The 23,724-nt window shown below is 39.6% G+C and overlaps 1 protein-coding gene across 1 annotated transcript; it reads left to right on the top strand.

The window, feature by feature from the left end:
* Positions 1–1,214: 1,214 nt before the first annotated feature.
* Positions 1,215–23,408, top strand: LOC111869296 (pro-corazonin). The gene is made up of 3 exons (XM_023860697.2): positions 1,215–1,304; positions 18,152–18,465; positions 23,187–23,408. Exons 2-3 carry the CDS (start codon positions 18,175–18,177, stop codon positions 23,307–23,309), a joined length of 414 nt encoding a protein of 137 aa, XP_023716465.1. The 5' UTR covers positions 1,215–1,304; positions 18,152–18,174; the 3' UTR covers positions 23,310–23,408.
* Positions 23,409–23,724: the final 316 nt, after the last annotated feature.

The following is a 23,724-nucleotide window of genomic DNA, read 5'->3' as shown; positions in this document are numbered from 1 at the left end:
TACAACGCTGTCAGTATCTAGACTATACAGCGTCGAATGCTAGAATTATTGATGAATGAACTGGAAAAGATTTGGAAGGAAACTGCCTTGTCTTATCGTGGTGCAATCCTGACATTTGCCTCAAGAGATTTAAGAATTCCACGAAAACCCCCAGCCATGATAGACAGTATACAGGTCGAGCCTCTGAAAGCCTTCAGAATACGAATCCAAAGCGTTACCGCTTCGACAACCCAATAGGCGTGATTAATCTAACGAGTTAGGTAATTAACGCTTTCCGCAACAATGCTCTCGCAATCAATCCCATTTGTTTAATTATCTTGAAAGCCGCAAGACTTATGTCAAAGTGTATTGGTCATAAAATAAATGTTTTATTTTCTCCGCAATTTTGGTTCCAAATATTTTTCGTGCCCATAATATTTCACGAGTTCCAATCGATATGTGTGCAGAAACATATGTAAAATGTCTGCTATTATTTTTCTAGTTCTAATTTAAATTATGGATTACCGCCGACAAATTTCAGTAAAACTTCCCAGTATCATATTATTTTAAAATATGTTGAGCGGTTTTGTAATCGTTATATGCGAAAAGACGGACAGACTTGGTGAAACTAACAAGTGCAATTGTAAAACTTTAATTGCGAACGCGCTGAAAATCTGCTATTACACTTTTTTGTTCCTCCTAATTGTCATGTGGAATTTTGTTTAAAAACCATTGTACAATTTCTTAACCTGAATATGATATACTTCAACCAGATCACCAACATTATTTTTGAAAACAGTATTTTAACATCAATTTTACTTTAAGAAATTAGAACTTTATAACAATAACAGCGTAATTATAATATTACTGAGGATATACGCCTTAATAATATACATATTTTGGTCTGAAATTATTAGTTGAGTTCATCGCAAGTCTTAGCTGCAAGAAAATAAAAATAATAATGGAAAATAAGTGCTGTCCCTCTACATTCTGTGTAAGTTCCATGACAATAGTATCGTTAGCTTTTGAGGCGATAATAATGACACACACTCAAAGAACCCTGTACTCCCACTCTTGAGGGGGTGGGTACTCTTAGCACCAACACATTTCACGATAGGGTGGAGGGGTAGAAGGACTTCGGGAACAAGATGCGCGGTAAATGAAATTTGAAACCCGGAGTTTGGTATATAATTCCCGCGAGAACGAACAGCCCTCAGATATTCTGAAAACACTACGGCATTGCATACTGAAAGTACAGAAGCGTTTCAGGTTTATAACAAGCGGACCGATTGCAAACGCCATTAATTACTTCATTTCATTTAAAGGCAAGTAAATATCTAATAAACATTAAATAAAATGTATATGTGTGTACATGTTACGTTAAATTTAACACTTCCTAAGAGAATTTTGTAGAAAAGAGTGTTTAAATATCAGATTCTAAGATTAATTGTGGTAGTCCTCACCCCGCTTGCACATAGCTTATTGTTCATGAAAGTAGCAGATTCATAAACAATTTAGTATTGTGCTTATTTAGTTCATTATTTTTCAGTAATAAATTATCAGATAATGATAATATTAAAATGGGTTTTAAAGAAATTGGGTGGGAGGATGTAGACTGGATTTATATGGCTAAGGATAGGAATAATTATCAGCCTCTTTTGAACAAGGTAATTAATCTGTGGGCTCCATAATATGCTAAAAAGTTCTTGACTATTTGTATAACCATTAGCTTCTCAAGAGAGGCTGTGTTCCATGTAGTTAGTTAGTTAAATAATTTAATTACTGCTTAGTCGTGTGTGCTGCACTTGTAGGACAAATTCATTAGCCACGAGCAGTTTTCTTAATGAAGAGAGCAGTCTTCTGGGATATGGCACCGTGTAGATGTGGTGTTAACCGACGTTTCGGAGGAACGTATCGCGTCCATCTTCAGGGTAGAAAGAAAAATAAGAAAATCCGCAAGCGAAGAGACCGTGAGAACCGGAGGGAGGCGATACGTTTCTTCGAAACGTCGGTTATCACCACATCTACACGGTGCCATATCCCAGAAGACTGCTTTCTTCATAGTCACCGCCGTGAAAACCTAAAATCTTACATAGTTTTCTTAATGTTTGCAATTATGTATTTTTATTTAATTTTTTATATTATTCGTAGATTTTGTCAAACACGGTGTAATAATATTTCAGTATAATTCCTTTACGTTATACACTGCAATTCAACAACTTACGAGACAGAAGTTTCTGGTTATCAGAATTTATTAGCAGTGTTTCATATTGAGCTACGTTTTAGTAAAATGGAATATATATTAGTATTAATATTATTATTTCTATAGATACGTAGGTAATCTTTAAATACAGAGTGATTCTGAATTACTGTCGGGGTTTCCATGGCCTATAAATTTCAAACCGGAAAAATAATGTAAAACTGAATAATGAATATGAATGTGTAACTCGAAAAGTTTAATTACTTATAGAATTAGTACTGTAGAATATTAAACAACTGCAACATAAGTGTCTTTCTTTGCACCCCCACATTGGTCTAGCATTGTCCGAGAATTTCTTGACGTGCATTTTCCTGGGCGCTCATTTGGGCTTGATGGATTAATTTCGTGGGCTCCGCGCTCACTCCATATTAAGCCACTTGATTTCTTCCTGTGGGGATACGTTAAGGACATTATTTACAGACCCGAGTGACCTCCCTCGATGAAGTGTTGCTGCAATCGAAAGAGTCACGCCATATATATTGGAGAATACTTGGGAGGAAAATTTACGTCTTACGTGTCAAGAAAGGCTTGCATATTGAAGTTGTTTAGCATTCTGCAGCAGTAATTCTATAAATAATACAAATTTTGAGCTACAATTTCACATTCTGAAAGCGGTCTTATTCTTTTTTTTTTCGATTTAATTTTTTTGGCACTACAGCTCCAGTGGGCCTAGGCCTACCTCCATGAACTTCTCCGTTCACTTCGGTTTTTCTAGATCTACACATTCGGTAGGACTCCTTGGGCGGATGATCAGCTCGTCGCAAGGCCTCTACCTGTACACAAACACAGAAAAACGCACACACACAAACTAAACATTCATGCCCTGAGTGGGATTCGAACCCATGAACCCGGCTTCCGAGCGAGCGAAGACAGTACATGCCTTAGACCGCTCGGCTACCGTGACCGGCTTTAAATATTATGGGTCACGGAAATCCCAACAATAATTTAGAATCACCCTGTACATTTGTCTTATCAAAGGTTGTTATTTTACATCGTTGATCGCTTTCATACCTGTGATTAACGAAGTGCCATACTATTTGACAGATATTCATGTATCTACAGTATTATATGACATGTATATGCCTCCCTAGGCCTTGTTATTCTATTTCTATTCTCTGGCTTACTTTAAATAATACCATTTTTAACTTGTAACATATTCAAGAATTTATGGAAGAAGTTGGGAATGATCGTCTTATACTCATTTACGCCAAATACGTACATTTTTCTATGTAAATGGTAATAACTTACTAAATGGAAGCAAAGAAATTAGGTATTTATTGTAAGATTTGAGGCTTTCACGGCGGTGACTATGAAGAAAGCAGTCTTCTGGGATTTGGCACCGTGTATATGTGGTGTTAACCGACGTTTCGGAGGAACGTATCGCCTCCATCTTCAGGGTAGAAGAAAAAATATAAGAAATTTGCAAGCGAAGAGACCGTGAGAACCGGTCGGTGCCAAATCCCAGAAGACTGCTTTCTTCATAGGTATTTATTGTTTTCTGTCACAAAACCAACTCATCTTATCGACTATGTTTTGTGTACATTTATTTATCGCAGCTTCATCAATGACCAATTACGTATATGTAGGAGCAGATCAGTCGATACAAATTACGGAGTGACATTGTGTCATATTTGAATCTTATTGTATGGTGTTACAATCATGATTATACACTGTAATAACATTCAGATCTTTGGTTGCCACCTGAACAATCTCTTGCATCGAAAAATAACACGCTATAACCTTGATAATCCAAATTAATCGAAACACTGGTGTCTTCGGACAATCGAATCATTCTGAATTTTTTAGTAAAATTATTTATTCAGAAGATTATAGGTATGAATCTATTTTATAAATAAATAAATAAATAAAGGTCAGAACACCCGGGCGTTTGACTACACGACGGGCTCGGGGTAAGCGGTAGTAGGGTTATAACTCTCACCAACCCAAAGAAGTGGGTCCATTAAAATGTAATATTATATTTCTCAAGAATTCGTTTTTACTACAAGGAATTAAAATAATTAAATTACACTTGTAACTTTTGGAGGTGTCGATTTATGTTTAAGTGGTAATGAGAATCAGTTCGAACTACTGGGAGTTCGAACTGACTCTGCCGCGGATTTCCGAGGGTCCGATATGTTCACTTTTCAGTTGCTGTAAACGAAGCAAAAAAACAGCAAAATAAATCATAAAGTCGCCTCAGTTTACATTATTTAAACATATTTCTATATCGACATTTACCGAAACATAATGTAAAGGCAGGACATGTAGCACGAATGGGGGCGTAGAGGAATGCATTTAGGATATTGGTGGGAAAGCCAGATGGAAAGAGATCACTGGGAAGACCAATGCATATGTGGGTGGGCAATATTAAAATGGATCTTAGAGAGATAGGTTGGGATGATGTGGATTTATTTGGCTCAGGATAGGGACCAGTGGAGGGCTCTTCTGAACACGGTAATGACCCTTCGGCTTCCGTAAAATGCTCGGAAATTCTTGAATAGTTGCAAAATTTGTGACTCCTCAAGAAGGGCTCAGCTCCATGAGTAAGTAAGTAAATAAGTAATATAAAGGCATCCTTATAGATAATTAAGCACCATGTCATGAAGACGATTGGAATTGGAGGTATAGCTCCAAGTATTCTTAACCTTGGCAGTAGATGAAGTTGAGTGGTCAGCTTCACTCCCAGCCATTTTATCCTTGAGAAAATAACCCTCGGTATCCCCAAAGCCGACTCGACTATGCGGAGAAGGCAAAATCTCTTGCCTTTACCGGGAATTGAAACCAAAACTCGTGCTTCTAAACAAGATATGCCGTGGAGAACATATAAATTGTTAAAATAGTTTATGGCGACATTAAATTATACATTATTTTTCTACTGTTCATAATTTGTACTCTCCGCCAAATATAATTAGAACGATCATGTCATGAAGGATGAGTTATGTAGATCAGGGACACGCGGTAGCATATTTGTTTGAGGCACTATGCTACAAGCAAGGAGGTCGCGGTTTCGATTCCGGATGAGAGCATTGGATTTATTCAATAATCCTTCCAGCCGCGCTATGACCCTGGGGTCGACTAAACCTCTAACAGAAATGAGTGCCAGGAATCTTCCTGGGGATAAAAGGCGGACGTCTAGTAAGGCTGACAACGTTACCACCATCTGTGAGCCGATTGTCTAGAAGCTGAGGGAACCTCGACGTCTCAAAACCCTATGGGACTTCACGGCCTGTTGCAGGGATAGATTTACCATTTATGTGTTTTACATGGGAGCGAAGAGGAATTCATATATGTCTTTTGAGGGAAAGCCACCACTAGGAATACGTAGATGTAAATGAGGGTATAATTTTAAAATGAATCTTATAGGGAAAAATATTATGGTAGGTACTAGATTTATTTAGTCCAGGATAAAGACTAGAGGAGAGTTATTGTGAACAGGGTGGTGAACGTTGGGAGATTCTTGAGTAACTGAGAGACTGGCAGCTTCTCAAGTAGGATTCGGCTTCTTTTAGATTCGAAACATGCATGGGGAAATGGAAAATGCGCACACAATTTTAGCCTGAAATCGGAACGGAAGAAACAACTTCAGGAAGGTAGAGGTAGGTGGGAGAATATTATTCATACGGCAATTTATTTCAGTCTTTACTTATTAAACGACGCTGCCGATATCTCATATTATGTGGCCCAGAATACTAGGGTGATAAGTGAATAATGCATTGAAAAAGACACGTAAAAACGGTCATTGTCTAATTTAGTGCTCTATTAAACTGGCTTGGAGGGACTGACAATGCAACACAAACCTCAGAATAAACACCCTTCGGGGTAAGATTAGATCCGGGGGCCTCTCAGATGAGAACAAAAATGTATGGACTGAACTCGGGTGGTTCATGACAAGGCCCGGGGACATGCGGTAGCGTAGATCTTTGAGGCACTGTATTACAAGCCGGAAGGTCGCGGGGTCGATTCTCGATAAGATCGTTTGGTTTTCAATTTGCCTAACCCTCCCAGCTGCACTGTGGTCCTGAGGTCGACTCAGCCACTAACAGAAATGAGTATCAGGAATATTCCTGGGGTTATAAAGAGTGAGTTACGTGCTGGATTTTAAAATGTTATTTAGATAAGTTTCAGGCTAAAAACGATCAATTCTTATATTTTTTAAGTTGGTTATTTAACGACACTCTTCCAGTAAAGAGTGTATAATAGTTTCGGATGGGTAATGAATGTTGAGCATTGGGAAGAATGAGAGTTGGTAGGGGAAACTGAAGTATTCGGAGAAAATCATGCCCAGTTTCACTCTGTCCATCACTAATGCCACATGAGCTGACCTAGGATTGAACCCAGGCTGCCGCGGTACGAAACCGGCGACTAACAATTGAATTATGGCATGACCCTGATTAGCGTAGTTGGTTGAGGTACTGTGCTACAAGCCGGAAGGTCGCGGGTTCGATTTCCGATGAGGTCATTGGATATTTCAATCGACCTAATCCTTCTAGCCGCACTATGACACTGAGATCGACTCAGCCCTTAGCAGAAATGAGTCCCAGGAATCTTCCTGTGGGTAAAGGGCGGCCGGAGCATGAGGCTGAAATCACCGCCACTTATGAGCAAATGTTTTATAAAATGTAAGAACCCCGACGTCTCACAGCCCTATGGGCTTCCACGGTCTGATACAGGGATAACTGTATCTCTTATTGTTTAACCTGATTAATTTTTACAGTTCATTTCACTTTCAATAAATGCAAACAGAAAATTTACCGAGGACGTCGGTGTAGTGACATAGTTCTGTGCTTGTACTCGGGAGATACAGAGTGTAGCTGGGATAGAAACCGGGCTACTGACTTCTCAGCCCTGGTTTCAGGGTTAAGTCAAGTGCTGAATCTCCGTGGCGAAAGAACCCACATCTAGGGCTTAAGAATACTGAAACTGAAAGAACGAGAACAATCGGAGAAACACTCTCGAATCAGACTTTAACCTTCTTGGGTTGGAAGATTACCTCTAAACTGTAAAGGTTTTAACGCAGTTTTATTGTCTCGCTCAGGCATTACACGAAACACCCTCACTTTGATTCTATTCGTAAAGGAATTCCGCATTGTCTAGAATTTACTTTGAGACCCAGGTGTTTGTTAATTTGCATTTTGCATGGTGAAACAGGACCGTGGCTACACAATCATTCGGATTGGTTACTTCACTTACTTTCTTGGCAGTTACGCTAGAATTCTCTCTTCAGCATAACAAAAGAGTAAGTAACCTTCAGCCACAGTTCGGAAATCGCTAAGGATACCAAACCAATTACAATATCAAACATAGTTGAAGAAGGAAGTAAATCTGACCACTTAAAAGCTGTTCACTTCTTTCTTGTCTGTATCGACTACAGCATTAGAAAGAATGCGATGTAAAAGCATTTCATGTTATTGATACGTTTAATTGAGCAAAGGGAAAAGTGAAAAGGTTGGTTCAGAGCTTGAGGTGAATATCAGGTTACATTCTCATTCATGGCTGAAGATCCTAACGCGTTGCCTTGTCCTTTTAGCTTCTTTTCCTTATTTCGGATAAAAATATAGACCAATAATGTCAGTGTGTCCGACCACATGTCTGTCCTTCCATATTTTTTTATAAAAAAAAATGACGGTTTTCAATAAACTTGCTAACTCATTTATTCATCCATTCATCAATGGCTCTACAGCCCTTTGTTGGGCCTTGGTCTCGTCTTCAGTTGCGTAATGTTTTTATCCAGACGGTAGGATTCCTTGGACGAGTGATCAGCCCGTCGCAAGGCCGTTACCTACAGACAGGACAACGTAAACCCAGAATAAACGCAAACAAAGACATCCGTACCTTGAGTGGGATTCGAACCCACGATCACAGCTTTCGAGGAAATGAAGATAGTAAACTTGCTAACACCATCATATAACTGTAGGCTATCGCCATGTTTGTAGTTTATAATTGTTACCAATAATAACATGACGATTGCACAAAATTCTGAGTGAGGTACAGAAATTATGTCGGTAAAAATAGCTCTGAAAAATCAGCATCTAATAAACCACTGTTGGAAAACGTACGAAATTTATTATGAATTTAGATCATAAACATATTTATATATATATGCATATTTATGTATATTGTTCATGGAACACTGTCACGTGTGAAACCCGTATTTACAGTCCAAGGGTAACATTCAATATTGAAAAAGTACAAAACAAATTTTTCAAGAAACTCTTCCAACTGTTTTTTTTTCCTCGCGAAATTGACGATAGCTGACGACATAGAGACTATTGATGGAAGCTTCACGTATCAGTACAATTACTACTACCTGCAGTCAGCACATGTAGCGCTCTACTGGTGCACTGTGTTACCATAATCTCAAGCAGCATCCACGAATTTATTTTATAGAGAGTAAATGACAAAATGACTGTCTGAAATTATCAGGTCATATCTGACAATTTTTTTTTCCTTGGCACTACAGCCCCAGTGGGCCTAGGCCTACCTCCATGAACTCCGTTCAATTCGGTATCTGACAATTTTACATTCGTGTAGTCTAAATATACCCTTTTTCTAGATAAAAGTATGCATAAAATCCATCATGACAACTTATAATATATAATATTACGAATTTATAATTGTGAGCCGGGCTAGCTTAGTCGGTATAGCGACTGGCTACGGACTGGACAACTGAGGAGTCGGAGTTCGAGTCTCGGTAAGGTCAAGAATTTTGTCTTCACCATATGGTCCACACCAGCTCTGGGGCTCACCCAACCTCCTATCCAATTGGCACCGGAGGCTCTTTCCCTAAGGGTAAAGCGGCCGAGGTGTGAAGCTGACAACTCACTACGGATCTATACACCCACCTTCCCATACGCTTTCATGGCGTAGTGCTTAATTAGTTAAGCACAGGGACAACTTTACTTCTTTTTTTTCCTTGGCACTACAGCCCCAGTGGGCCTAGGCCTACCTCCATGAACTTCTCCGTTCACTTCGGTTTTTCTAGATCTTACACATTCGGTATGACTCCTTGGGCGGGTGATCAGCTCGTCGCAAGGCCTCTATCTGTACACAAACACAGAAAAACACACACACACAAAGTAAACATCCATGTCCTGAGTTTGATTCGAACCCACGATCTCGGTTTCCATGCGAGCGAAGACAGTACATGCCTTAGACCGCTCGGCTACCGTGACCGGCCAACTTTACTTTACTTTTATGAATTTATAATTACGTTCTGATTGTCTATACATATGGATTTAGGTATATTCATAGAAATAAACGTCACGATTTCTTCCCATATCTTGCTGTTAATCAGATAATCCATTCTTATGAAACAAGATCGTATGAAGGCGTAGTCGTGTAAGGTAGCCAGATAAGCAGGAACTGTTGATAGCAAGTGGGACTTACTTAACGACCTTCGCGAAGAGAGCACTCCGTGGCACGGTATAGACTGATAACACACTACAGGAGCCAGCAGCAACTGATAACAAGGAATTCAGAATACGCACAGTTTTTATTTATATCCATGGTCTTCGTGCAGAAGATCTCGGGTTCTAGACTATTCCTGATAGTGTTCTTGTTGTTACTAATATTTTAATTTCAAGGGGTAATTTATTTTAAAATTTTAAAGTGTTACTTACTATGAAGAAACTCTCTAAGATGTGTCATATTTAGCGTACTTCGAATCNCTTCTACCCTGAAGATGGAGGCGATACGTTCCTCTGAAACGTCGGTTAACACCACATATACACGGTGCCAAATCCCAAAAGACTGCTTTCTTCATAGTCACCGCCGTGAAAGTCTCAAATCTTAAAATCTGATTCTTTTCTTAGGCGGAAAAGGATTGTCGAATGTGAGTTGTCTCAGATGAAGTAGTGAACAAACAAGAGTGGAAAGTTTAATATCAACTCTATACTGTTATTTTCAAAATTATAGCTCTTCTAATGTGTATTTCACTATGCTCTTGATGTTATTTTAGACAAAAACTAACTTCTTTTATTCTTACGTTACATTCACATTTTGACAAAACTAAGAGTTAGCAGATCATGAAATATACGAGTAAGAAACTCTGGAAATAGCACTTCCATTTGTTTATTTTTATCTAAAAAAGTTAAAACTTACGAGAACAAATTATTTGAAATAAAATATATGCTTAATTTTTCTGCAGAATAATCTTTTTCAAATATTCCTTCGGTCCGATAAATATTTAGCTCTGTACTAATAGGAACTCAGTAGGTTTTCGTGTAAATTATCCGTTATTTTAGCCGATTTTACCCGAAAATAATATATATATACCGGAAAGTAAAGTAAAGTAAAGTTATCTCTGTACCAGGCCGTGAAGGCCCATAGGGTTGTGAGACGTTGAGGGTCCCACATTATCTAGACAGTCAGCTCACAGGTGGCGGTAAAGTTGTCAGCCTTACGCGCCGGCCGTTCTTTACTCACCAGAAAAATTATTTAATTAATTCCTGGTACTCATTTCTGTTAGAGGCTGAGTAGACCACAGGGCCATAGTGCGGCTGGAAGGATTAGGTCAATTGAAAAAATCAAATGACCTCATCGGGACTTGAACCCGCGACCTTCCGGCTTGTATATTTAAGTAAATTTTCAAATATAAATTTTCATCCAATTTCATTCTGCTGTGTGTCGAGTTGGAACGTAAAACCAAATGGCCAAACAGATACGTCGAAGCTTGCAGGCAAAATTATGCAACTTTCCATTGTCCTCTTGCTATCCTTACTGATATTTTACGTGGTTTTACTCAGTCCCGCCAGGAAAATCTGGGAGTAATACCTCTAACTGGCCACGACTGCCTCCTTCCACCTTCCCTACAAGTCATTATCATTTTCCATTACATGGCATAGAAATATAGACAGAGATACTGAAAAATGCTTAAACGAATCATGAGAAAATGAAAATTTCATATCAAAATCCAATAGATACACGAAATAGGAAAAGTAACCAGTGTGGTGGGTTATGAACTGATTCATTCCTGTCTGAGTTCTCGGAAAAGAATAAGACCAGCCAAAAGGAAAACAAAGTAAGAAAAGTAGGCTAAGAACACGAATATATTATTATATTTTCCAAATGAATTGTCGTTGACATGGCAATAAGCCAGTTTATATTATTACTTATTCGTTTCTGAAGACGTCAGGCCAAAGGAGGAAATAAATTTATGAGCAATGACACGGAAAACATTGATATCCCTAACATCGGTACACGCTAACGTGTTCAGACATCCACTTGGTAAGAAAGAAGTATTATTGAGCAATTCTATTTGAAAATACATGGATTTCCTGACCGACATCCGATGTTACCAGACTAAGGAGGATGGCCCAGTAGTGCCGATGCCGCGTCTCACAATCCGAAGGCCCATATTTCGAATTCAGGCGTATACCCGTTGATCCCCAGATGCTGTAATGTTCTCAGTCACTTACAGCAGACGCCTGGTGTGTTTTAAACTATACCATACAAAAGGTAACTTATTATTTAGAAACATCACACCATATTTCGTTTCTTCATACTTTTCGTGTTAGGTCCTCTGATCTGCTTCCCATCAGAATTAATCTGGAAATATGGCTCTCATGGACAGTTGTTAAGACTCCTTGTACGGGATATAGCACGTCGCAAAGCCGGTACCTACATAAAGGCAAAGTTGTTCCTGTGCTTAACTAATTAAGCACTACACCATGAAGGCGTATGGGGGAGCGAATGTATAGATTCCCATTTTCATAATCTCAACACTAGTTGGAGGCGAGTGGTCAGCTTCACGCCCCGGTCGCTTTACTCCCTGAGAAAATGCCCACAGTATATACATTGGATAGGAGGTTGGATGGACTCCAGAGCCTGTCTGGACGACTCGGAGAAGAGAAAACTCTTGCCCCAACCGGGACTCGAACTCCGACCCCTTGGTCGTCGAGCTCGTAGCCAGTCGCTATACCGACTGAGCTACCGGCCGCTACCTACATAAGACTACAGAAACACAGGAAAAAAGTGGACAGATATCCATGCCTCAAGTGGGATTCGAACCCACGATTCCAGTGTCTGAGCGGGAGAACACATATCGTGCCTTAGACCACGTGACCACTGTGATTGGCCCATGTTTCATTTGAAACTACAAAACCTCATCACTTGACAGATTATCAGAAAGTAACAGGATATATTAACAGTCTTTGTATAAGTTGTTGGCTCCGGCCAGAAGCATGAGCTCCCTATACAGAAGCCTCATTCACGATTTAGTTATGCTGAGGACACAAGTTTAAGTTCTGACTTGGATGATAATTGCGAGAAGCAAGATTATGAATAAATGGAGCAATATCTCCATTCTCCCATACGCTTTCATAGTTCTGTACGTGAGAGCAGGGACAGCTTTACATCCATGATAATGTGTAGGTTGTATAGAGCAATAGGCCTGCATTGAAGTTTCAGAAACGATTGTTATCACAAAGCACATTGTGTTAATTAGCAAAAGGGCATTTCAATCATTACTATTCTTGCACTTCATTGTATCTTAGAGGAGACGTTTCGCCCACCTCCGGCAAATCTCTCAAATATGTATGTGCCAAGGGTCGGCAAAACACTGACCAGACCTGACCACGAAAGAAAGGAATTATTTTACCCCCAGCCATGTCACGTTCCTAATATTGTCACGTGTATTAGTGACTAAATACGCGGGTTTGTGTCTGTGAGTCGATTTATTGGATCTTCACTAGTCGTAACTACAAATAATTATAACACTTTCAAGATAGCTTTNTAGTTACTATAGGATTCTGACGATGGTGTATAACACACAGAGATATTGGGTTTTCGGACTTTATCCATCGTCCTGGTTTTTAAGATAACTAAGAAAACCAGGACGATGGATAAAGTCCGAAAACCCAATATCTCTGTGTGTTATACACCATCGTCAGAATCCTATAGTAACTAAAGTCTTCTATATCTGCTTACACTAGTTGTTGCTATGTAACGAATCTAAATAATGCCTATTCCCCTGCAACCTTTTCCCTATCCGTTTCCTGGCAGCGGATTTTAACACTGGAAATACAACTGTCACACTCCAGATACCACTGCACTTCATCACACATAATATCTTCAAATCACACGTTAAGTCTTCACAGATCGACTTTTATTATTCTTCTGTACTCCTAGTTCTGTACTCTGAACTTTCAACTGCCTGGGATCCTCGTTATATAGCCTCGGGACGGATCCAACATAAAGTACCGTTTCTTAAAAATTCCTGTATTGTTACAAAGGGGTGTTTACCTCGTCGTGGCATAGAAACCATAGTTCTACTATTGTTGCGTGCGTCTTAATTTCCGTGGAAACCTGTTTACCGACTCGTTGCCTAGCGATGAATATGTATTCTGGTTCCGTTATTCCGGCTTTCAGGCGTCATGTCACAATGTATTCCTCTATCAATGTCATCACATAAATCATATCTCCATCTGCTGCAAAATATTATTTTGTCATCAGCAAATCTGAAGGAATGAAGTATTCTGTTCATAACTGGGACTGAGCTCCATGTAAATTATTTTTAAAAATTCAGTTCCTACCTCACAAAACACGATACCTCTCTATTGTAAAGATCAGTCAGTTAAAACTGTTTAGGGATGAAATCGCTGTTTATTCTTAGGACCCCACAGAATACATAAATATAGCCTATGGTCAAAATAGAGAGCTTTTTAACATGAAAGGGAGTGGTATTCACAGTAACCACGGTGTTTTGAAAGGTTAAACTTAAGTCCCTGTGCTTGAACAGCATGCCGTGAAAACGTATGAGGGAGTGAAATGTAGCTCCACACATTCATGACCTCGGCAGATGAGTGACCAGCCTCACCCTCCTACCGTTTAACTATTGGATAAGACGTCTGATTTGGCCTACTGATTAGAAAGGAAATCAAATTGGCCTCAGAGCCTGTTGTGCTTAAGAGAAAAATTCCGCAGCCATCAATTTATCTGAATTATGGTTCAGGATGTTAACACATATTATTAAATACTGAAATTTTATGAAAATCTATGTAGGGTCTTAGGAAATGAACATCACGATAGACGAACAAGAAGCTCTCTCTCTTATACGATCATATTTCATGTAAAACGTAAGATTGGATTTAAATGAATGGAGATACAATATGTAAGCCCATGCTGTCTCTTCTTAATTGTGCTTATTGTTGTGGTATATAAGTCAGAATTAATGAACACAAAGTTCTTCCAATATGCAATACACTCACCACATTTTATGGCGGTAAATATTAATAATTACTACCCTACAACTTGATCAAAGGTTTGCATGGGGGAACTAAGGTTGTTCTTTTTGCATATCCATGACAGCCGCCAACACTCACCACTCTCGTCAAACCTCGCCTTCTCTTTGATCTCTTTGGCACGAAAAGGCTGTCCGTGTTTCTGTTCCCGGCGAGATCAAAGTTGTCATAGTAAACAGTTTAAATCTTCTAGTTCTTAAAACCTACATGTTAACATTGATAAACTGTGTCATGTGAAAAGGTATAGGATTAATTGCACAAGTGACCTGAAGTTGAGCCCTTTCAAATATGAGTACAGTTAAAAGAATAATTGCTTTCTTCCATTGCAGTTTATTGGCCCAAGTGTACGAACTCTACTGACAAAAAGGTAACAAATATTACCTTTAAATATTTGGACAATTGTGTTTTTAATCTTTTTACAGAAAATTGCACACACACACGCAATATCCATGCCCTAGGTGAGATTCGAACCCACGATCCCGGGTTCCGAGCGAGCAAAGACAGTGAATGTCATAGACCGCTCGGCTACTGTGACCGGCGTTAATCTCTCTATATAGGAAAATTGTAACATAATGCCTGAAATTATGGTAACACAGTGCGACGATAATGCACTGCAGGAAGTACAAATTCTACCGGTAGTTGGATCTGCCAGTAGTAGTATCTCTGAAGTCAGATGTAGGTATCTTCATGAGAAATTCTTATTAAATAGCTTCCTGAAACCTATATTTAGTATTTTTATACTGGATATTATGTTTCGATTGTGAGTGGCATCCTTAGACATTCAGAAGTATAGTAAATCCTGGAGGGGGTTCTGGAGCGTAAATCAAAAGACATCAAGAGAGGAGGAAACATTGTAGAAGATTAAATGAGTGTACGATGTCCAAACACTTTTGTTTCTCTACACACGTTAAGTGAAGAAAAATTCTACTATAACTTATTCCAAACGACATAACTTGAGAAGTTGATATAGGATTGTAAATAGTACTGTTTACTGTACTAGACAGTCCGTCAGCAATGCAACAAAATGCCCCTTATTCCTTTCACATTCAATTTCGACACAACATGTATCGGCCCTAGATGGCCATCTTCAGGTGTCTTACTGCGCTAAAACTGCTACACTGCACTAATATTGTACACTCATCAGATATGCGACTGCACTCTTCATGATTCAAACCGCCATAATCGTAGTCTCACTGGTATGCGCTAAAAAAGCACACGCTCTAGTTCACTTAATTAAATCAAATAAAATCTATCAAAACTATCAATTAAAAATTCCTATACAAATTTCCTTTAAATTTTATAAAATTCTTATTGCACCTCACTAGGGGCGTCGTCCACTTGTTTTGATCTGCATCCTTTACTTAAATGTTTTATTGCGGCAGCCTGTTCTATTCGTAAGCCTGTTTTTGTGTTACGTCCGCAATCTGTAATAGGAATTCTTCTCCCTCTTAACACTTAAAAGAATTAACTTAATTTTTCTCAATAAGATCTGTAACCCTTCTCCTTATTCTTTTCGTATTGGGCCCTCTGATCTGTTCCCATCAGAATTAACCAGAAACTATGAATCTTGTAGACAGTCGGTAGGACACCTTGGACGGGGGATCAGCCGATCGCAAAGCCACTACCTATACAGAGGACAACATAAACACATGAGAAACACTAAGAGACACCCATGCCTCGAGTGGGATTGGAAACCACGATTTCAGTGATTGAGCGAGTGAAGACATTTCATGCCTTAAACCGATTGGTCTCTGTGACCATCAAGATACATAATTGCATTTTGTAATACCAAGAAAATATATGATATTCTTCCCGACAAAAATAATAAGGAAGCATAGGGGGAGTTCAGATGCAGATTAGCCCTGCTAAATTAGATATTTGTTTTATCTGAGCGTTACCCATAACTGGACCGTGTATCAAGATGTGAACTCAGTGTGAGGGGCTATAACTGCCACAAAATTTCACGCTGTGTGAACTACTGTACAAATATAAAGTTGTCCCTATGCTTAATTAGGCACCGCATTACGAAGACGTATGGGGGGACTATAGGGATAGCTCCATTGATAGTTAATCTCGGCACTAGATGGAGAAGAATAACAATAGCTACGCCCCAATCTCTTTCCCCAGAAAGAATCTGGAAGATTATGAAAGCCACAGAGAGCCGCGATAGCGCAGTCGGTATAGCGACTGTCTACGGCTGGGCGACCAATGGGTCGGAGTTCGAGTCCCGGTAGGTGCAAAAAATTTTAATTCTCCATGTCGTACAGACCAGCTCTGGGGTTCACCCAGCCTCCTATCCAATGTGTACGGGGGGTTATTTCCTCGGGGTGAAGCGGCCGGGGCGTGAATCTGACCACTCACCTCCAACTAGTGCTGAAGTCACGAAAACTGGGATCTATACATCCACTTCCCCATACGCCTTTATGGCGTAGTGCTTAATTAGTTAAGCACATGAACAACTTTATATTTTACTTATGAAAGTCACAGAGTAAGTCTGGACTCGGTTTCCCTGTCGGGAACAGAAAGTTATGCACTAAGTTGTGACTGGTTTTATTGTTGCCGCTTTATTATGCGACAAAGACTGGTAACCAGTTTCCTGAGTACCCTGTGTCGTAACCTATAGTGTGCCTAAAATACACTTGAGGTAACGTCCTCGTTAGCCCGCGCCATAGCTGAAGCGGTTAGTTGCTGGCTTCCCACCGCGGCGGCCCGGGTTCGATCCCAGGTCTGGTCAAGTGGGATTTGTGTTGGACAAAGTGGCGCTGGGCAGGTCTTCACCGCGTACTTCGATTTCCCCTGCCAATCTTCATTCCACCAATTGATCCATAATCACCCTCACCTATCATCTGGGCCTGGTACAATAGGCCAGAAGTGGCCGCAGTACAAGGGACTTAGTCCCACCCCACTGGCAATAACAAAAAGTAGCGTCCTCATTACACAGTGAGGTAGAGGTTATGTCATCACTAGAAAATTAATGAATTCTATTTTAAACATTCGATGGGAGCCGAAGTCGCACATGACTTTTGTTCCATAAGCTTGACTGCTCACATTATGACGTAATCTCAAAGAATTTCAGAAGGTTACAGCCGGAATATGTATAGTCTATTAATTTGTTGGGCTTTCAGTTAGTAGTCTAATATATTACCTTGTTAGTTAGTTTGTTAGGCAGTGATTTATCCTTCTATACATGCAAAAATTATTGTAAGATTGAGAATTGCCATTGTTGTTTTGCAATTTAAGATTAAAATAACAACGATTTGTTGAGCGTTAACATATTACATGAACGGAAGTTACATAATCAGTCATTAGCGAGAAGCTTTTTGTTTCAGTGTATCGTGTCTATCCTGCGAGTATTCATGATATTTTTTGTGGATGTGTGAAGTTTAGTATATTATATGAAGGAAACGGCTTGTGATTGACTATTTATATGCGTTATTTATGGGAGAAGTCGTTAAACTTCAGCCTCGACGTATCCTCTAATAACATACGGGATTGGAACATGGGAGCAAACATGGGAAGTTAACAGTACGAAAGCATACACAAGAAATTATGATAATTACCTCTGAATTCTCAACGGATGTGTCGCTAGTTTCCTCTCATCACGAATTCCATTTGTTTCTACTTTTTACATTTAGGTTACTTGCAAACAAATTGTGTATGGCCTCATTTCCAGACGCCACAATTGCTGCAGCCACGATGAACTTTCCCAGTACTGCTTCTTCTTCGCGGTGTCGGTTCCATACTTTTCCTGGCCTTCTTCTTGTTCTTTGCTGCTTAACCGGTGCCGTCTTAGCCCAGACGTTCCAATATTCACGGGGGTGGACCAATGGGCGGAAGCGCTCAGGATCAGTAACACCAGTGCTCATCCCCTCATCTGCTTCGGGGGCAGGACTTATTCAAAATATAGACGAATCTCCTGCCTTCTCTAACCCTTGTAGCCAGCTCCAAAGGATCAAGTTTCTTCTTGGTGCCCGCAACCCTCAACAGGTAATTAGAATTTTTATATTTTGGATTTATTCTTTTCCTTTCACCTTAAAATATCAACGGCTCTGCATAATCATAAGCATGATACCTCGTTACTCACTCACTCATGGACTTGATTCCTTCTTGAGAAGCTGCCAGTTGTGCAGCTTCTCAAGAACTTCTCAGCATTTTATGGAACCCTAAGGTGCATTACCGTGTTCACAAGAGCCCTCCACTCTCACTATCCTTAGCCAGATTAATCCAGTCCATTACAAACCCATCCTATCTCTCTGAAATCCATTTTAATATCGTTCACCCAATTACGCCTTGGTCTTCCTAGTGGTCTCCTTACTTCCGGCTTTGAAACCTCATTATTACATTTAAAAAACAGTAAATATTTACTGAAATATAATAAATAATAAAATGAATCTTCACAAAGAGTAACAAAAAGAATTATATATTCTTGTACATAACGCCGTGTAATCCGTTGAAAAGTCAGCCGATGTTTTGCGAGGAACATATCGCCTTCATATTCAAGGTCAACGAATAAACCGAGGAAGAAACCTGCGTGAAAGTAGGTTGAAAGCTTGCCACTATATTTTAACGCTGGTTTCTTTCTCGACTTATTTGTCGACATTGAAGACAAAGGCGATATGTTGATTTCTAACGAACTAGACAGCGTTATATCTTCATAACCACCGGTGTGAAAATCTCAAATCCTACAAAATAATAATAAATCATTACTTTGTCTTCAGGATGTTCAGACAAGCTTTAAACCGAATTTTAATTTGGGCCCGGTCGTTGCAAGAATAGTTAAGTGCATATATTGAAGGATTCAAAACTTGGATTTCTCTCAATATTTCGATTTTCTTATGCCTTTACAACTATACATTTTCTCTGCACTGTATATGACATTGTTAAAAAAATGTTTACATTGCCGAGGACTGAACTCCATTTTGTTTACGAACCGTATATGGCCCACCCCTTGGTTAAAGTCAAACCTAACCTCACTTACTTGAGAGGAACAAAACATATAAGCAGAAAGATGACGAAGAAGAATTATTTGAACATTTGATTTTCTTCATTTGCATATTTAGCAAGTCCGTCAGCGTGAAATATACTAATAGCCACTGACAGTTGTTAAGATTAGCTGTGGTTGCAACGAAGGTTGAGTACGTGAAGCAACGAATATTAGTTAAAGACTCTCGCTTTATCTTCATACAACTTAAAAGGTAAATAATTTAGATTTAAATGTAGAGTATCCCAAATTATTGTCTCTGTTTAGACACATTTGAATAAATTCTGCAAATTAAAGCGCCGCAGAACACATCTGAGCCCGTTTCTCTATGCATTAATAGAATTATATTAAATTTGGTTTTAAAAAATGTTAATTTTTTCGGCAATTTTAATTTTGATCTTTATTGATCCAGTGTATCTCCGAAATTACATACAGACGAATTCGACTTCTGAAAATTTTTTCTTAAAAATCCTAAAGAGATGTGATGACAAATATAAATTCCCTTCAAAATTAATTACCTCTGAAATATTTTACGTTATAATTTTAATTATTATAATAATTAAATGCAACAAAATGTACCTATATTATGTGTATATATACATGATTTGTACACTGTAATAGGATTACAAGTAACAACAAACTCCGTGGCTTTAGTCCGCAAGCGAACTATACCGACTAAGCGACCGCCCCTTTTCGGCGAAGTTAGTGCCAACTTTAGCGGAGAGAGGGTGTTGCTTGGTCAGTGCAACGAATCCCCACTGCAGTTATTTCGGTTTTATAGACCGGAGCCGCTACTTTTTCATCCAGGTAGCTCCTCAGTTATCCTCACGAGGCTGAGTGGACCCAGTTCTAGACCCAATAATTCTCATAAAATCTGGTAGCGCCGGGAATCGAACCTGGGACCTCTGAATCTGTAGCCAGAAACTCTGACCACTAGACCACAGAAGCGGTCCACGTGTAATAACTATCTATCCTATTTGTACCAGAGCCAATGATGGCTACAAACCGTGAAGAACACTCCATGTTCATAAGCGTAGCTCATTTTCCACCTACTGGTAGTGAATATGTATACAATGACGTATTATGAAGTGACGTTTAAGATATTCACAGCCTGGGTTACGAAAATTAATATCTTCTAAAATGCTATACCTTGCAATTTCATTGATATTTACCAATCAAAGTTTCGGTTGTACTCCGTCACAGTCCAAAATTCAGTAACCTTCATGTTGATTTGAAATTTAAATTACATGTAGTTCTACAAACAGAAGCTACATACAAAAAGAGATTTGAAGTTTTTGGGAAGGTAAAGGCTTAAATTGTTGTCTTCCGGGTTATAAGACCATTTATTGTTGTTGGTAAATACCTGATTTTTGAAAGAAGCTCTGAATATGAAGGCAATATATTCCACCGAAACCGTGATAACATCCTATCAAGATACACGGTCTCATCCCCCGGAAGTTCACAATCTAAGTTCACCATAATTTAGTGATCTCTCTACAAATATAAAGCACCAATAATGAATAGAATGAAATTCGTTTAAGAATTTTCAGTACAGTTTTCTTTGCTATTAATTTAGTGGTTTGGTAGATGAAACAGACCTTCTCTGTGGTCTAGTGGTCAGAGTTCCTGGCTACAGATCGAGAGGTCCTGGTTCGTTTCCCGGCGCTACCAGATTTTCTGAAAAGTAGTGGGTCTGGAACAGGGTCCATTCAGTCTCGTGAGGATAATTGAGGAGCTACATGAATGGATAAATAGTGGCTCCGGTCTAGAAAACCGAAATTAACGGCCGTGGGGATTCGTTGCGCTGACCACACAACATCATTTATCCGCTAAATTTGGCACTAAATTCGGCGATAAGCGGCGGTCTCTCGATCGGTATAGTTCGCTTGCGGACTCAAGCCACGGAGTTTTTTTTTATAGATGAAACGAGCTAAGGGAGAAAGAGAGTAAGATATATATTGCGTTTCCATTATGTGTTCACTTTACATCCTGAATGCAGAATCACATAAGAATACTAACAGAGACATTTAGCCCGCTCTGTAATATAATTCTACAGTTACACGTCTATTTCAGGCCAGGACATCAAATAGGGCGCTTGTTTTCTTTGAAATTATTGTTTTATAAACTCCGCAGGAATGGCTATGGCGTAGAAAGATTTCAATTCTGTTCCCCTATCGTCTCTTCTTTATTCTCTTTTTCTTTCCTCCTTCTTACCCTTAGGTTTCCTCTTATTCTTCCCGCTATTATTTTCAGGCATCTCCTTCCTCTCGAATAAATTATTATAACAGATGTGCTGGATCCTCTACATCGGACATCTCAATGCAGTGTCTCTCACTAACCCAACACACATATTCACTTCAAGGGGAACACAGCCATTTTTAAAAACAAGAAATTCTGGGAAAAATCAATTGCCTAATTTTTCAATACTACACGGACTGCATGAGGAGGCGGGATAGCTCAGTCGGTATAGAGACTTGCTACGGGCTGCAAGACGGAAGAGACGGATTTCGAATCCCGGAGGGGGCAAAAATTTTCTCTTCTCCATTTCGTCCAGACCGGATCTGGGGCCCACCCAACCTCCTATAGAATGGGTACCGGGGGCTTTTCCTCGGGGGTAAAGCGGCCGGGGCTTGAATCTGACCACTCACTTCCAACTAGTGGCGAGGTCAAGAAAATGTGGATCTATACATCCACTCCCCATACGTATTCGTGGCTTAGTGCTTAATTAGTTAAGCACAAGGACAACTTTATCTTTTACACGGACTGCACAGAAAACAAATCATCCATTCGTTGCGGCGGGAACAGCTTTACCGAGTTGTTACACAGACAGACCCACAGACTCTCTTTCGATGACACAGAACACACAGAAAATGACGCGTCAAGCAGTTCCTCTATTCTTTACTGCAGGAATATGTTTACGGAGCCGTTGCCTAGCACCGAATGAATGGATGCATTTAACTGAGCCAAGAGAGCTACACATAGACTGATGAGAGGGAATTATAAAGTACGCCGTTGAGATGGGCTCAGTTATCATGATATACATACTAGGTTTCTTGAAGACTGGTTCAGAAATTCAAAAGTTGATACATTGGGGGGGGCACAAACGCAGGAAGTCATAAGACGGAGATCGCATTAGCCTACTTGATAAAAATGTCCTGATGTTTTCGTTGAGGTGAATATTGGGACTGTGGCGTTGTCGGCAGAGATCTACGTTTCGGTGGGAAATATTTCTTCCATATTGAGTCTCGGGGTATGATATATTTCGAACCTGAAGTTATAGGTAGCGTGTTAGAGGCCGCGCCATAGCTCAAACGGTTAGTCGCTGGCTTCCCACCGTGGCGGCCCGGGTTCAAACACGGGGTCTGGTCAAGTGGGATTTGGGGTGGACAAAGTGGCGCTGGGGAGGCTTTTCTCCGAGTACTTCGGTTTCCCCTGCCAATCTTCATTCCACCAAATTCTCCATCATCATAATCACCCGGAGCAGGTACAATAGACAAGTCAGTGGCCGCCGTGTTGAGTGGACCCAGCTGGGCTCCACCCCCCAATATGCGAATTAAAAAAAAATAATTTTTTATTGCCAGTGTGTTACTCCGAAACATTGATATTCATCTACAAGAATATTGGATGTCAGAACCCAATGCGCTACAGACTGAAATGCATAAATATTCTGAAAAAGTGACTGATTATAGTTTTCACGTATTTAAATTACTTTCTTTTCTTATTTCAGTTCTATTTCCCCTGCGACTCGTGGAGAGATATTTCTGAAACACCTTCTGAAGAGATCAGCGAACGCTTCAGGCGGAAGGCTCCGTCAGATTCTGAAGAAGCAAATAACTTCGAAGAAAACTGAAGTTACCTTTATTCCGTGACTTAATACAAACTGCAGTCTTAGATACATGAATTATTTCAAGCATCATGTATACAATATATTTTGGTTTTTAATAAAGATATACAGCCACTAATCGTCTATATGTATAATTTATTTCTTCTTAAAATTATTGCACCAACAATTCATGGAAGATAACACGAACCCACATATTGATTACATCACTTTATCGGTAATGGCGCCTTCGGTTTTTTTTTTCGAATGGAGGTAACAAGTTTTTCTTGGGAAAATAGGCAAATATGCTTGAAAGCTTATGTTTTAGCCGTGTAAGGGTACATTTACTGAATGTCCTAGAGTAGTGGTCCTCAAAATTTCTGGGTTTCCGTCCCCTTAGTTCCGTATACTTACACCAGTGCCCTCTGCCATACCATGTAAAAAC

This window comes from Cryptotermes secundus, unplaced genomic scaffold, assembly GCF_002891405.2.
Source record: "Cryptotermes secundus unplaced genomic scaffold, Csec_1.0 scaffold124, whole genome shotgun sequence".
NCBI lineage: Eukaryota > Metazoa > Arthropoda > Insecta > Blattodea > Kalotermitidae > Cryptotermes > Cryptotermes secundus.
The sequence above is the reverse complement of the archived record's forward strand: the minus strand, read 5'-3'. Positions and strand labels throughout refer to the sequence as shown.

Excerpts from the sequence above, each read along its gene's own strand:
- LOC111869296 (XM_023860697.2), top strand. The coding sequence starts at position 18,175 with ATGAACTTTCCCAGTACTGCTTCTTCTTCGCGGTGTCGGTTCCATACT. Across the intron at positions 18,466-23,186 it reads GTGCCCGCAACCCTCAACAG|TTCTATTTCCCCTGCGACTC; the intron begins GTAATTAGAATT and ends TTCTTATTTCAG.